At 48.2% G+C, this 16,981-nt stretch overlaps 1 protein-coding gene across 1 annotated transcript in view; it reads right to left on the bottom strand.

Moving 5' to 3' along the window:
• The window catches only part of SPON1 (spondin 1), a 258,114-nt gene extending 246,545 nt beyond the window's left edge, over window positions 1-11,569 (bottom strand). Inside the window, exon 1 of the mRNA XM_047070588.1 lies at window positions 11,332-11,569. Coding sequence (XP_046926544.1) covers window positions 11,332-11,569 — 238 coding nt within the window. The remainder of the gene's footprint in view (window positions 1-11,331) is intronic.
• Between the last annotated feature and the right edge of the window lie 5,412 nt (window positions 11,570-16,981).

Genomic DNA, 16,981 nt, shown 5'->3' with positions numbered 1-16,981 from the left:
TTTAGTTAACTTGACTTTGTTCCTGTCATGTTCTGTGGAAAGAGTCTTTACTGATTTTGAAACAAAGAAAGAAAATAATTCTGCCTAAACTATACAATTCATTAGCAGGCTAGGGAAATGGTATTTGTGGCTTAACTGAGGTGGTTGACCGGGAAGGTGGCAGTTGATTCTAAAATGTCACTGAGATGACAGCAAACCAGTTGACTTCGAAAGTATTGAACTAGATGTCAACTTTAGGGAAAGACTCAAGGGATGTCAAGGGAGCCCCTTGCTCAACATTCTTATCAACTTTGATAAAGATTTCTAAGACTGCTTATCAGAACTGTAGATAATCCAAAATGAGAGTACATGGATAAGTCACTCAGTGACAGAATCTAGATCCACGAGTGGCTGACAGCTACAGGGATGGACCCAAACATGCTGGATTACGTCTGAGGAAGACCAAGACTAAGTTATGAGGAATCACGTCGAATCTTACATTCAAAGACCAGTCACACCAGTTGAGGGAGAGGAGGGAAGGAAGCAAGCCTTCCCAGCGGCTCACAGGAATTTTTGCTGGCTGCAAGCTCAGCGTGATCCCAGAGCGCTGCGAAAATAGCAAACACAAGACCTGGCAAGCTTAACACAAACACAGCCCTCAGGACAAGGGAGATAATCATCCCCCATGTTCTATCCCTATCAGAGCACATCTGGAGTACAAAGTGCAAGGGGACAAGAAACAGCATCCTATAAAGAATGGCTGAAGAAATGGGGCATTTTGGCCAGAAGTCATAGTTTCTATTTCTCCACAAACACCTCAATGGCTGACATATGGCCAAGGGGAGACCTTATTTGCTCGACTCCAAAGAACAGAACCTGGACCGATGAGCGGAAGTTACATGGAAGGGACATGTTGGCAAGAGAAAAGTACAACCAGGTCAACCATGGCTCAGGCTCTGCCAGCTTTGAGCATCATCACCTAAAGGAAGCTCACGATTCTTCTCTCTCCAACACTTCACTGCCCAGGCAGGAGGAGGCTGCTGTCACTCCAACTTTGGGGACATCCTACTGGCCACTGTACTCGGGTACAGGATAGGCAGTGATGTGACCAGGTGCTAATGTATGTGGAGCACAGGAGGCTGGGGTGGAGCGAGGAGAGGTTGTGATGGGGAAACGTGGTCATAGAAAAGTGACCATCTTTTGGCCGCCTTCTCTCTGTGCCTCCTCATCTTGTTTTATTTTTTATTCTTATTTTTTCCATAATGTTTTTATTTTTATTTTTTTAATATATGAGATTATTGTCAAATTGGTTTCCATACAACACCCAGTGCTCATCCCAAAAGATGCCCTCTTCAATGCCCATCACCTACCCTCCCCTCCCTCCCACCCCCCATCAACCCTCAGTTTGTTCTCAGTTTTTAAGAGTCTCTTATGCTTTGGCTCTCTCCCACTCTAACCTCTTTTTTTTTTCCTTCCCCTCCCCCATGGGTTTCTGTTAAGTTTCTCAGGATCCATATAAGAGTGAAATCATATGGTATCTGTCTTTCTCTGTATGGCTTATTTCACTTAGCATAACACTCTCCGGTTCCATCCATGTTGCTACAAAGGGCCATATTTCATTCTTTCTCATTGCCATGTAGTACTCCATTGTGTATATAAACCACAATTTCTTTATCCATTCATCAGTTGATGGACATTTAGGCTCTTTCCATAATTTGGCTATTGTTGAGAGTGCTGCTATGAACATTGGGGTACAAGTGCCCCTATGCATCAGTACTCCTGTATCCCTTGGGTAAATTCCTAGCAGTGCTACTGCTGGGTCATAGGGTATGTCTATTTTTGATTTTCTGAGGAACCTCCACACTGCTTTCCAGAGCAGCTGCACCAGTTTGCATTCCCACCAACGGTGCAAGAGGGTTCCCGTTTCTCCACATCCTGTCCAACATCTATAGTCTCCTGATTTGTTCATTTTGGCCACCCTGACTGGCGTGAGGTGATATGTGAGTGTGGTTTTGATTTGTATTTCTCTGTCCTCGTCTTGTTTTAAAGAAAAAAAAAAAAAGAGAGAGAGAGGGATTATAGATTTCTGGAATCCAGCTCTTTGTTGGGGGTGGGTCCAGTGAAGCTGCGGTTAGTTTGTTTGTTTTACACTTTCCAAGTGATTCTGAAGCATAGCTAGGTTTGGACACCGCACAAATGACCCCACGAAGTGCTGATTCCAGAGAAAGTCACTTAATAATTGGTGTCGAAGTTTGATTGATCAATAATCCTCTCTGCTCTCTTCTCCATTCAATCAAAGCCAGTGTCTGAAGCTGGGAGCCCCTTCCCTTTGCCCTTTTGCCGATTGTCCTGCTCTTCACCTCTGAACCATCAATGACCCAGCTTTTCACCATGCTGATCTCCTTCCTCTCAATAGTCTTTTTTTTTATTTTTTTAAATGTTTTTACTCATTTTTGAGACAGAGAGAGACAAAGCATGAGCAGGGGAGGGGCAGAGAGAGAGGGAGACACAGAATCCGAAGCAGGCTCCAGGCTCTGAGCTGTCAGCACAGAGCCTGATGCGGGGCTTGAACTCATGGAGTGGGAGATCATGACCTGAAGTCGGACGCTCAACCGCTCAACCGACTGAGCCACGCGGGCGCCCCTCAATAGTCTTTACCTGGGACCAGCCATCTGCTTGCCCTCAACCTCCAGCCAATGCCCCCAGGGCACTGGGCATCTCTTCTCTCTGCTGCCTCCACCTGGAGCTCCTTGCCGTTGGTCCCCATCCCTGGTCTCAATTCTCTGGCTGAGAGAGAAACACTTTCTCTTGCTTCCACCTAGCTCTCTTAGCAGATCTCACACCAGGATTCTTCACTTTTTTTTTTTTCAACAAATAAAGATTTAGTGCCTGTCATGTCCACAAACTGTTCTGGGTGCTAGAAATAAATGGCAAACAAGAAAGGACACAGTGCTTGCTCTCATGAAGCTTATATTCTAGCTTGAGGAGGCAGATGATAAACAAGATAATTTCAGAGAGTGATTAAGGGCTATGATAAAAATGAAATCAGGCAAAAGAAATGGGAAACATAAATTGGTGGTCAGAGAAGCCTATTTAAAGGGATAAAATCTGAGCTGAAACTTAAAAGACAAGGAGTGAGCCACATAAAGCTGAGCATTCTAGTCATGGAGAAGAGCATGTACAAAGGCCCTGGGGTGGGAATGAGCGAAAATCCAAAGAGTAGTGTTGCAGCTATGAGGTGAAGGAGGAGAAAGAACAGGAAGAAAAGAAAATGAAGAAGGATGAGGAGGAGAAGGAAAAGAGAAGAGGGGGAGGGGAAGACGAGGAGGAGGAGGAGGAGGAGGATGATTATAAGAGCTTCCTCTAGCTCTTAGAATCACCGTCCCATTTTTATGGCCTGCTCCGAGTTTGCCCACCTTCCCACACTCCTATCCCCCCCACATGGTGCTTTGTGCCTGGAGTCTTTCCCTGCCCTTCTGCTGTCTCACAAAGTCCATGAGGCATATTTGCAAATGTCCGGGCCACAATGGGAGATAGGGTTTGAGTTATTTCCCATGGGTCTTCTGGGCCTCAGCTAATCCACAGAGGTGCGTAGGCCCCTGTTTAAGTTTCCCTGAACCTTTCATGGCAGTTTTGAATATTCCATGCAAGTTAGAAGCTTTGTCTATGTAGAGCTCACAAGGACTTCTTGGCGATGTCACGGAATTCCTTACCTGCCCATCCCAGCCTCATCTCTAGCCCAGCCAAGACACCCTGTAGACATGGGAAATTTATACCAGCAAGAGCTGACCAGCCACACAGGAGGCTTCATGTGACATGGTGAGCTCCCTGACATGTAGGTGTTCCAGCAGATGTGCCTATGGTATAATCACACACAAGTGCACACTGTCAGAAGAAAACTAGAGGAAATGATACCTTCGATAATTCAGGCCACTTGCCACTCCATTCAATACATGCATGTGCCTGAGCGTGCATGGGAGGGGACTCATTCCCTCACTCCATCACAGTGAGTATTTTGTACCTGTCATGTCAGGGGTTAAGGACCAGCAAACCACTTGTTTTACCTGTTACTTGATTGAGGGGACACTGGTCTCTTCCAATGCAGGAGGGGCAAATGGAAGTCCTGGACTTATTAAGAAATGTCAGTGTGCTTCTATTCCTCATTAACAGAACTATCTGGAAGGAGACATGAATGAGGCTACATTGAATCCAGTACCCATGTTCCTACTGGCATATAATTTGAAAGGATTTTTAAGGAATAATATTGTTGGCATCATTTTATTTTTAATTTCTTTAAATGTTTATTTATTTTTGAGAGAGAGAGAGAGAGAGAGAGAGAGAGACAGAGCATGAGCATGGACATGAGCATGAGCATGAATGGGGGAGGGGCATAGAGAGAGAGGGAGACACAGAATCCAAAGCAGGCTCCAGGCTCCGAGCTGTCAGCACAGAGCCCAACGCGGGGCTCAAACTCACAAATATGAGATCGTGACCTGAGCCGAAGTCGGACGCTCAACCAACTGAGCCACCCAGGCACCCCAAGGAATAATTTTGACTTATATGATTTTTTGCTTTCCATGGTGCCTCTTGAATCTAACCCTCAAGTAAGATGGGGCTCCAGTCTACTCAAATTGTCTCATTTTCTTTCAGAATATATATCCCTATGAGCTTTTCTTTTTCTTCTCTTTTAATTTCTTTTCTCTCCTCCTCCTCCTTCTTCCTTCTTCCTGCAACTCCCTTTCTTCTTCCTTCTTCTTCCTCCCTCTACTCCTCCTCCTCCTTCTTCTCTCTCTTGTTTTCTGTTTTATCCACTTCCTCCTTATTCCTTTCTTTCCTTAGAGCTTCCACCTTTATTGAGGGAGAGGGTGAGATAGAACAGGTCACTCTGACATACTGGCCCTTTTTTCTCCTCTCAGTATGAAACCTATCAATACCACACACACACACACACACACACACACACACACACACACACACCCCTAACACTCCTTCCATCCTGACTCATTTAGCAAGTATATAAACTTTACATGCTGTCGGGAAGACCATCTAGATACCTTTTACTGGATGAGAGGACATGAAATGCTGTGCTTTTAGATGACTATGCATTAAAACATGTGGCAGAGATAGCTAATTGTCCCTTTAAATCCATTTTCACCTTCATTCTTTTGGGGGAAAAAAAATCCTTTCCCTAAGTTTTAGCTGGGCGTGTGGCTGTCTAGCTAAATGCTTTATTTCCCAGGCTCCCTTGCTGCTAGGTGTGGTCAAATATCTAAATCCTCACCAGTGGAGTGTGTTTGGCAGTGCTGGGTGCAATTCTGGGTCACATCGTTCAAAAGAAAGCTGCTTGCCCTCTACTTCCTTCCCCCCCCCTGCACACTGACTGAAACTCACACGTGTTGGCAGTGAGCTGGCTGTAACGGCTCTGATGAGAACACCCTACAACAGTACTGTCCAGAAAATAAGCTCCCGGCAGGTGAAATTCACTGTATTTGTTAACAAGTATCCAGTAGGAACAAATGTAAAACAAGTAAAATTAATTTTAACAACATATTTTACTTAAGCTAATATATACAATTACCACTTCAATATGGAATCAATGTCAAAAAAATTATTGAGGGGCACCTGGGTGGCTCAGTCGGTTGAGCGACTGGCTCTTGATTTCGGCTCAGGTCCTGGTCTCAGGGTTCATGGGATCGAGCCCCGTGTCAGGCTCTGCACTGACAGCGTGGAACCTGCTTGAGATTGTCTCTCTCCCTCTCTTTCGGCCCCTCCCTGCCCCCCTCAAAATAAATAAATATATAAATAAACACTTAAAAATTATTGAGAAGTCTATTTTTCTTCCATCCTTATCTCTCAACCACCGGTGTGTGTCTTACACTCACGGCACATGTCAACTTGGACCAGCCACATTTCAGGTGCTGTAACTCCTGGCTGTCTATGGGACAGCAGAGCACTGGCGGATTACAGGGCAACACAGCAGAAGGAATCTGGGTTCCTGGTTGACCCCGTGGAGCAAAGCTGGCCATCATCTAGGACTTCCTATTTACCTCTTGTTTTCAAAAAACTGTATTTTGGGGTCTCTGTGAGACATGAGCTTCACCTATATCTTCAGTAATATAACATGGTAAGAGGTTTTCCTCCCCCACAGAAGTTAACATTGACCTGCATCTGACATTCTGTATGACAAGCAAATGGAGAGCAATAGTGAAAAGTTCTTGACATGCCAGCCCATGTATGTGAACTTATCAGCAATTACATCCTGCTGCTCCAGCTGAGTCAGCAGTGTGTATGGAGGAGCACCCAAATTTTAAACCCTGAAAAATCCCTATTTGATATGCTTTCATTTTTTTGTATGTTTTGATTTTTTTTTTTTGCATTTCATGAAACTCAAAGCAGTAAGCAATCTCTTTTAATTTTCATTATCAATTTGAACTACATACTTATTAAAAGGGGGCCAAGTTTAAAAAGTAAAGTTATATAATAAAAAAGAGGAGAATGATACAAGAAAAGAGAAGTGGGAGGGACGACTTACAGTTAATTACACTATCAGCAGCAGCACTGAATTTTTAAAAACTCCACTAGCTTAGACATAGTTTATTTAAAAGACCTTATCCAGTTTAAAATTCTCCAATTCTACACAGGTACTTTATGAACATCTAATTTTGTAGGCCTGGTCGGATAAGTTTGTGTGTAAGAATAAAACAACAATCAAATTAGGGTTTTTTTTTTTTCCTATCCAATTTGTTTCTGTTTTTCCACAAACAAAAGGAACTGGCTAAAGATTGACAAGGTTGTTCATATTTCTAAATTAGTTCTCTAGTTTATGAGGAAACGCAATCCCAAAGTCTATAAAAAGGAAAAAAAGTAAATGTAAATAAGGAGACATTGCTTTAGACTTTGTGTCCCAAGATATGTCAGTTATTGTCTTGATTTGTTGTTGCTGTTTTCCTTCAGTGAAGACTCACCATCCAGAATGCCGAGGGCAGCCATAGTTAATTCATTTTATTCCCTGTTCATTTTCTTTTCTTTTTTTTTTTTTCAACGTTTATTTATTTTTGGGACAGAGAGAGACAGAGCATGAACGGGGGAGGGGCAGAGAGAGAGGGAGACACAGAATCGGAAACAGGCTCCAGGCTCTGAGCAGTCAGCACAGAGCCCGACGCGGGGCTCGAACTCACGGACCGCGAGATCATGACCTGGCTGAAGTCGGACGCTTAACCGACTGCGCCACCCAGGCGCCCCCCCGTTCATTTTCGTGTGTCAATACAGGAGACAGGTTAAGGGAACAGATTTAGGAGTCAGACATCCCTTAGTTTGTATCCTGACTCCAATGATTACCAGCTGTGTGGTCATGGGCAAGTTATGAAACCTCTCTGAGACTTGGTCTTCTCATCTGTAAAATAAGAATCATAATAAACTGCCTCAAAGTACTGGAAAGAATAAGTGAGATGAGTAGGAAGTATTTAACACCATGTCTCATCCAGTGTTTCTGCCAAGTATTTTTCTATTTCCAAAATAATCATCTTATAATGTGTATTTTTTTTAAGCACCTACTCTATGACAGCTTTTTTTCTTTAACATAGATTATTCCTGACTCCCACAGCAACACTGTAAGGGGTGGGGGAGCACTCTCATTTCACAGCTGGAGAAGTTCTAGCTCAGAGAGGTGAAGTGGCCTGCCTACGGTCACACAGCAAATATATGACTGAACAGAAGTCAAACATCAAAGCCTGTGCCCTTTCTGCCAGACTGAGGTGGGGCTCTCCGGGACACACAGTCCTGTGGCATTGTGCACCCCAGAGTGGGACAAAGAACGAGAAGGCCAAGCAGCTTTGGAGGTCTCCAAACCTCACAGTTTAGAATAAATCCCCCAATTATGCTTGAAGTTGGACAAGCTTTTGAAATCTCGACTGGACATTCTTTTCCCATCAAGTTCCTTGAAATTTCCCTTTAAAGAGCATCTAGGAAAAGCCACTCTCATTAGCCAGGGTCTGGCTTTATTTTCCTAATAAACAGATCTTTAGTCAGACAAAAGGGCCTCTTTTATTTTCAATCAATTCTTCAACATTTCAGCTGATTTTCTTCTATTTGGCTTGAAATTGTGATCTGGGAATGGCTAGTCCTGCAAATTGTCGTCCTATCAGGGAAGCCCCTTGAGGATCCTCAACTTGTTATTTTTAATCACTGTAATCTCCTTGTCAAAGGAGGCCATGGTCAGAAACAGAGCAGGCCTTTCAGAGCTTTTCTAAAGCACAGTTATTGCCAAGGGAGGGGGGACAGGGGGAAGAGGGAGGGAGGGGAGAGAGAAGCGGTGGGAGAGAGAAGGAAGTCCATATAGCACTAGCAACTTGGAAAAAGCTGAATAATAATCTCAATGGGATCCTGGCTGTTGAGAAGAAAGCCCGTGTGTGTGTGTGTGTGTGTGTGTGTGTGTGTGTGTGTGTGTGTGTATTAACAGTGACCATCATAATCCAGTGTAGAATATCTAAAGGAGATACTGGGGTGGGGGACATAGACAGCAGAAGCTATTCAGGGATGAACTGGAATTGTGGGGATAAAGATTCCAGGCAGGAAAACAAGCCATTGATTCCAAGGCTTGTGAGGGGGCCTCAAGAAAAAAATAAAAGAAGCAAGCAGAACACCAGGGGAATGTTAACTTCCACGGCCCTAAGTCAATACCCTGAACAGAATGCATTAGATTTACCTTTAACATGATTATTCTAAGAGAGTATAAGCCAACAGAAAATGTCACAAACTAGGCCAGCGCCCTCTTCCTAACTTTGAGTGGCGAAACCAGGTTTGCTAATCTCAGGGTATTTACTCAGAAGGCTGGGAGCACGGTTTCCGTAATATCTTCCTTCCATGATCTCTTAGCCACCAGAAGGGAGAAATGGGGATTGCCGGCCAACAGCCTGAGTGGGGGTGTCACAGTCTGAAAGTCTAATGTGTAGGCTGGAACCACCTGTAGGGTAAAAGTCTAGAGCTCTCTCTCTCCCCTAGTCTCGGTTCTCACCTACTGGCCATGGACACTCTGGAAGCAGGAGCCTCTGTGTTCTGGTGAATACCAGGGGCCCCTCCTCCCCAGTGCTGGGGTACCTGCAGCCAGTGCTCAGGCCATCAGGGAGGATTTGTATGGGAAGAAACGGCTGGTAGGACACTTGGTGTGGCCCCAGACTTGCCTAAATCATCTAAAAGTATCTTCTTGGGCTCACAGTAAGAACAATCTTAGGTGAGGCTCCCAGTATGGAGAAATCATTCATTCACTCATTCCATTAATTCACGAGGACTCAGCCACCATTCACTAGTAGACTGAATTAGAGTGCTGAGAACACCACTTTTAAACACACACACACACACACACACACACACACACACACACACACACACACACACACACACACCAGAAACAAATGACTAGGCAGGCACATCCCTCCGTTATTAAACCAATAAGGGCCTCATATCCAACTCAAACTAACACGTATTGGGGACCTCAGGCACACTCCTCTTTGTCAACTCACGTATTCGCTACAACCACCACAGAGGTTGGACAAACAGCTACTTACACCGCTGGGAAATAAGCTCAGAGAAATGAAAGGACTTGCACAAGGTCACACAGCTACTAAAACCAAGCCCATCTTACTCTAAAGCCGCCTCCGTCCCTGCCACGTGGAGCTTGGGCTGTTTCCCCAGGGAACCCGGATCCTCGGTTTTGGTGAGGCCTCCCTCAAGAGACCAAGAGGGTTCCGCCCGCCTTCCTCCGGTCCACGGAGAGGACTGGCTGTTCCCAGCCCCTCAGAAAAGCTGTGGCCACACCCGCAGCCCCTCCACCCCGCCCGCTCCCTCCCGGGCTGGGCCGGGGGTTCCTTCCCCGCGCTGTACCGAGGGTCCCGCGGGCCGGTGCGCGGGGGTCAGAGGGGCTCCTCGCCACGCGCTGAGCGCCGCCACGTGCGGGGGGCGCCGGGAAGCCAGGTGGACAAAGTCGGGGACACGATCCCGGGAAACCGCGAGAAGGGTTCTGAGATGGGTAGCCCCTGCTTACGGTGGCCTGCGTGGCCCTGGCGCCCGCTGACAGTGGCCCAAACTTTCTCCAGTGTTCTCCAACCGCTTCCTCCCGCAGCCTCTGGGAACCCGGAAGGCGGGGATGCAAGGGCGGCGGCTGCGGGCCCACCAGCTGCCCCCCAAGACCCTCTCTTCCCCGCTAGGCACCAGAGCTGACTTACGGAGGCGCGGGGGAACACGCACCCCGCCACTCCCCGCCCGTGGGACCCCAGGTGAGACCCGGCGGGCTTCCTTCCCTGCCCTAGGTCCTGTCTCCCAACTGGAGAACGGCAGCTTCTGCGCCGGGAAAAGATGTCTGGGGAGACGATCCGCCGCGGAGAGAGGCGGTGGGCCGTGGGGATGGAGTCAGGGGTCTTCAGGTCTGCGCGGGTCGAGCGGCGCTCCTGCCCAGGAGGCGCTCACCTGCCGGGACATTCCCTCCCCGCACTCCCTAAAGCCAGCGCTCCGCGGAGGAGCGTAGGCGCGACATCCCCGCGGCGTGGAGCCTCGGGGTGGCTGGAGCAAGGGTCCCCGGCCTCCAGGGAGCAGGCCTCGGGAATGTGAGCTTCCCTTTCCGACTTCACCGGGTTTCGCTTCCCTCTCCGAACCCACCCACAGCTCCTCGGAGGCCCGTTCCATTGGGAGCCTGTCCTAAAAATCCACACTCTTCTCCCCCGCCTGGGACCATCGGAGAATAATTTGGAGTTCTTTCCGGGGACCCTTACGAAAGCTTCAGACTCTTCCTCCCCTCCTCCCCGTGCCCCACGACCAGTCAAGGGAGAAGTCCCTTTTCCTGAAGGCATTTGTCCAAGGAAGCGGCAGTGACCACCCCGCCTGGGGCCCGTCTGGGAGAAGCTGGTATCCTCCCCTTCAGGGATGGGAGAGGGGAAAGCCAGTTCCCCACCTTGCCTGGGATCCGACTGGGAGACACCAGGCTTCCCTCCGCTCCAGCGGCGGATCTGGAGGAAGGCGGGTTTTCACTGCTCTCCCGGAGCGGGCCGGGGGAGAAGCCAGGTTCCCTCCCAGCCAGGCTGGCGTGGCGCGTCGCTCAGCTGCAGCCCACGCCCGAGAACCGCGCGTCGGAGATGGGGCTGCCCAGCCTGGCTACGACCCCCGCGACGGCCCTGGACGCTGGCCCGGGAGCGGCGCGGAGCTCGCGGCGAGAGGGGCTGAGGGCAGCCAGGACACAGGGCCCTCGCCGGGCTGTGCCGGCACCGTGCGCCCCGGGACCGTGCGCCCTCCTCCGGCACCGCGCGGTCGGCGCCCTTCCGGGGGCCGGGTCCCGCGCCCCTAGCTCCACGCCGGGCCACTTACCACGGTAGCTGATTCCCGGCTTGTAGAAGTCGGGGTCGCCCTCCACGCGGAGGCTGAACTCGGTGTAGCCCTCGCGCCGCGTTCCCTGGGCGCGCAGGATGCGGCTGCAGTAGCCCTCCGACTTGGGCACTTTGTCCAGGGTCTCGTCGGAGAAGGCCAGCGCCGCGGCCAGGGGCAGTGCCAGGGCCAGCAGCGCTGGACTCCGGCTCAGCCTCAGGGGCGCCGGGGACAGCCTCATCCTCGCGGGCGTCCAACTTTGTGCCGCTGCCGCCGGCCCTCGCCACGCGACTCCTGCCCGAAGGGGTCCCCGTGGAAGCGAGACCAGGCGGAGCCCGGGCGGGGAGCGGGAGCTCGGAGCCGGCGCTGGCGACCGGGAGACCGTGCGGGTCTCGGCTTGGCGGCTGCCGAGCTGCGCCGCGCTGAGCTGAGCTGAGCGAGCAGAGCCGCGCGAGGAAGGGAGGGCGGCGGCGGAGGGGGAGGAGGGCGGGCTGATTTTGCCCAGATCCCCGAGCGAAGCGCTGTTTTGTTTCCGAGCTGGCGATTAGCGGCGCGGCGGTGTTGATTTTGCGACGCTAGATTCCCAGGGTCTGGCGAGGATATCATAAGGCACAGGGACACTGCGGGATCTGTCCCGCCACCAGGAAGGCTGCTGCCCCAACCCCAGCTACACCTTTGCACCCTGCGGAGTAGAGGGCTCCCAGGAGAGAAAGACGGCAAACTAACTTTTGTTGCGCACCTACTTTGTGCCTACCAATATGCTGGGTGGCTGGCTCAGGGTATCTGCTCATCTGCTACGCTCTCCCTGCACACGACAAACGTGACAGTAATTTCACTCATTTTACAGATGAGCAAACTGAGGCCTGCAGCCGACCAATTAAGGCGGGGTTGGATGCCACGACTGACTCTACTGCTCTTTTGGAACAGGTCGGACTGGAGGATGAGAAAGGAGCAGCATGACTCATCCAACTGCGCCCAGTAGGCACAGCGCCTACGGCCTGTAATATTTTTGGAGACTCCTGAAAATATTTTCTTTAAAATCAGAAGGAAAAAACATTTAGGGCTAATAAAATGTTATATATAATATCAGTGTATTTCTATTTACACCTACACAGTCATAAAATATAACGTTTACTGTTGTTTTATGAAGGAAGGAGACCCCAAGGACAGAAATGCCTAAGGCCCAGGAAAGTCCTCATCTAGGCCTAGAAAGGAGTTTCAAATGGTTCAAAGAAAAGCCTGTGTTTTCTTGGCTTAGATTTTTGTCCCCGGTGACTGATTTTTAGAGAGGAACTGAGCCTGAGGCACCAGGAAAAGGCCCAGGTGCAGGAATCTCTCCCAGTGTTTCCCTGGAGACAAATTGGAATCAAACCTTAGTTGTGTCATTCACCTGATGTGAGATGTTGGCGAGTTATTTTATCTCTCCAACCTTAAGTTTCTCGCTCTGGAGGGTGTGTGTGTGCCTACAGGCTAATACACCCTTCCTGTAGGGGGTGCTAGAGTCCAAAGAAATGTCCCATATAAAGCACCTGGTAGGGGCGCGTAGGTGGCTGAGTCGGTTGAACATAGGACTTCGGCTCAGGTCATGATCTCACAGTTCATGGATTCAAGCCCCATGTTGGGCTAGACAGCTCAGAGCCTGGAGCCTTCTTCAGATTCTGTGTCTCCCTCTCTCTCTGCCCTTCCCCCGCTCGCACTCTGACTCCCTCTCTCAAAAATGAATAAACGTTAAAAAAAAATTTAAAACACCTGGCCTAGCCTTCAGTCTCCCCCTGCCCCCAACTCCATATACACACCCACCTCCTCAAGGGGTAGGTCTGGGCTGGTCCTGGGTACCACAGAAGGAAGACCAGACCCACCTGGGAGATGCCTTAAGCCCGCTGCCTCCCCTCAGTGTGTGCAAGCATCCCTCCACAGGTGCTTTTGGAAGTTTTGGTTACCTTTCCCCGGGAAGTCAACACATCTTAACAGCCTACACTTAAAAAGCAATCTCCTTTGCTTTCCAGGTCAGGTTTTTCTCTTTGACATCACTAACAAACAGCCCAGGGGAACCATCTGCATTGGAGGTCTCCATGCCTCCCGCACCTGCCCACTCACTTCTCAGTCCTCGTCCTGGGACTCCCACTACCATTATTAACTGGGCACCTTCTCTCAGAAGTCACCCAAGAGTGCCCCCTTGCTGAAGCCAATTATGCTCTTTTCTCAGCCCTGGCCTTCCCTGACCCCCAACAACACCTGATCCAGCTGGCTAGCCCTCCTTTACAGAGGTGCTGCTCAGATTCACGTCTGTGTCCTGAGCGAACTATCTCCCGTATCACTAGCTCAGAGCTCATGCTAGATTCCATGGTGCATAGTCTAAGTCATCCAGCATCCTTTTGTTGAGTGTAGATATGAGGCCAAGTCTGTGCTGAGCAGTGGGCATCACAGGGAACAAAACTTCATTCATTCATTCATTCATTCTTTCACGTCGAAGGCCGTCCATGTGTTCAGTGCTGGGACACAAGACAGACTTATTACCTGTCTTTGTGGATCTTACCATCCAGTGGGAAAAGCAAATATTAAATACATAGTTACAGAATCTTTTCAAATTATGATTGTGATATATGCTACAAACAAAAAAAAAGTGTTTCGTGAGATATTATCTCAGAGGACGGGAATGAATATACAGAGATGAATAAAATGTGGCTTCTGTCTTTACAGATCTTACTGTATGTCCAATAACCCAAACATGTGCTCTTGAGTGTCTTTTCTTCTATATCAACATACCAAAATCCAACATGGCAGTGGACGGGGTAAGGAGCAGGAAGGGATGTAAGAGTTAATTTTTTATTAAACATTGACAAGAAAACCATGTCAGGTAGGAGGCCCATGTCCCCTCCCACCTCATTTCCCAAATTAGGAGCCTATAAAATCACCTGTCGAGGCGCCACAGCTAAGAAAGGGAAAAGAAGCAAGATTCAAAACAGTCCTCACTGACACCAAAATGGGCTTCCTCCCACTTAATGGCGTTGACCTCATCATCTGGGCTGACAGGCTCTCAGCAGCCCATCATCAAGCTCCAACGCCACTACCCAAGTTAGATTTCCCCAACCCAACTCTGCCGTCACGTCAGACCCCTGTTCTCCCCCCCACACGTCCGATCCATCACTGAGTTTCATCTTCTAACTACCTCTTGAATCTGGCCACTTCTCTCCGTCTCTTCTGCCACCACACCAGTCCGAGTTGTCGCCATCTCTCGACCTCGTAATTGGGCTGCCCACGTCCGTTCCTATTCCCCTCCGATATGCTGTCTGCACTGAAGCCTGAAAGATCCTTTTGCAAATGCAGATTTGAATGTCAATCCCAAGGTTAAAATCCCTTTTCAGTGGCTTTTTGTGGCTCTCGGAACAAAGACCAGAATCTTCAGCATGACCTCCAATGCCCTCCTGAATCTACCACCCCTTTGGTCATGGGCTCCGGCCCCCAGGGCTTTTCAGTACTGGGAGCTTGTGCCTGTGCCATTCTCTCTGCCTGGCATCCAGTGCTCTGGAGTCTCTCCCACTCACCACCTTCCCCAGCCAACTCCTAAGCATCTCTCAGATCTCAGTGCAAAACTGCTTCCTCGGAGAAGTCCTTCCTGATTTCCTATTTATATGCCCCTCTTTATATGCTCTCCTGGAACCCGATATATTTGTCTCTTAATAGTCTTAAGATTTATGATTCCATATTCATTTTTGTGTTTGACTTTACATTTTGTATTTATTCCATGTCTGACCCCATCACTAGATTCCAAGCTCTGTCAGGGCAGGGACTGTCTCTGGGGCTCACCGCCATATTCTCGATGCGCACCATGTTCTGTGAATAAAAGTCTTTAACAGGCTCCCGGTGCCCTCTGACTCAGCCCAAGTTTTTCAAGTGACCTTCAAGGCCTTCTATGATCTGGTTGTAGATCCCAGACTGAGCTCCCAGTGCTGCCCAACTGGGTTCCCTGTGTCCCCCGCTTTCAGTCCTGCCTCGACACTTTGTCAATAGCTTTCCCATCACCTAGAATGGCTTCCCCTCCTGTGACCCATTTAAATTCTCCTCTCCTCGATGGAATGAGATTGCACATTCTCTCCTCTGGACTTCAGTAGAACTTAGAGGAGAAAGTTTCTTATTTTGACTATTGTGTTCTGGTGGATTGTCACGAACTCTTTCGTGTGTCTGTGTCTCATCTCTTAGCAATGAATCCAGTTTACTTTCTATTTAATTTCCTGTTCAGATGTTTTGTTCTGTTGTAAAATACACTGGACTTCAAGAAATCTCTTTCCAGTTTCGTAGCCTAAGGCAGAGCTAATGTTAGTTGCTAAGGTGTTGCTAGGGAAAGTCATTTAGCCAGGGCAGATAATTAACTTTATCAGTGTGTGTGGGTAAGTCACAGAAAAGAAGAGCTGGGGGCCCTACTTATCCAAGGGAAAAAAAAATTCCTTTGATTGGTAAGAGGTGAGATCAGCGTTTTTTTTTTTTTTTTTTTTTTTTTTTCCCTTTAAGAGAGAAGGGGAAAAGAAAGAGTTTCTAGATTAGTGTTTTTCTGAGTATGGCCATTGAAACACAAGCATTAGATGTTTGCCTCAAAAGCAGACTCCAAAATCCCACCCCAGACCTATTACATCTGCACTCTGAACAAATTCAAATCAAAGTTTAGGAAACCACTGTCTCAAGAGCTTGTAACGCAGACTTGAAATACAAGAGTTCTAGTCCGGCTTTCCCGCATTTGGGCTGTGTGAAGGTGAGTGCTCTTGGCGTCATAGGACCCATCTAAACTGATTTCAATGTACAAAATTGAAAATAGTAATACCCATTTTGCCCTCACCCCAGGGTTTATAGAAATACATGGGTAACTGAGGTAATAATCTGTAAACCTCAAAGTGATTTACACAAAAATTATTATCGTTAGTCTTATTCTATTAATTTAGAACAAGAATCCAGACATGTCTTTGTTTCTCTAACTCATAGAGTTATACTCAGAAGCTTTCACGGAAAGGGATTTCTAGAAGAAGAAAGTAGATAGACAATAGTGGAAATTGAATCGCTCTGAATAATCTATTTGTAATCTTTCATGAGGAAAAGCTGTCTATCAGTGAGCCAGTAGGTTTTGAGACTAAGTTTTATTTATTTATTTTGAGAAAGAGAGAGAGAGCTCCAAGCAGGCTCCAAGCTCAGCGCTGACAGTCGGGAGATCATGACCTGAGCTGACATCAAAAGTCTGACGCTTAACCAACTGAGCCACCCAGGCATCCCAGGCATGTGACTCTTGATCTCAGGGTCTTAAGTTCAAGCCCCACATTGCATGTAGAGCTTACTGTGAGGAAAAAAAAAAAAAAGCAATTAATTAAAGAGATATTTATCCAGCACTTGCTGTGTTCCAGGCATTGGCCATAGCCTATGTAAGTACCCTATCTTTGGAATTCTGAAGCTGACTAGGTCCCTCCCACAACTCCACCCAAGGTATGAGCTTTCTTGTTCACTTGGTCTCTCCAATGCTTTGGTCCCCATTTAGTTCTGCCCTTCCCTGTCCACACCCCTCCCCCCCTTCCCCCCTCGCCCCACTCAGGAGCATTTCCCTACTTATTTCTCACTGCCACGTCCAGATCAACATTCTAAGATATCCTTCGAAAGTCCCTCTTACTCTAAA

This window comes from Lynx rufus, unplaced genomic scaffold, assembly GCF_022079265.1.
Source record: "Lynx rufus isolate CCGP_SWC_20201006 ecotype Redwood Valley unplaced genomic scaffold, mLynRuf1.p SCAF_9, whole genome shotgun sequence".
Lineage (NCBI taxonomy): Eukaryota > Metazoa > Chordata > Mammalia > Carnivora > Felidae > Lynx > Lynx rufus.
This window is presented reverse-complemented; position numbering and strand designations above follow the sequence as displayed.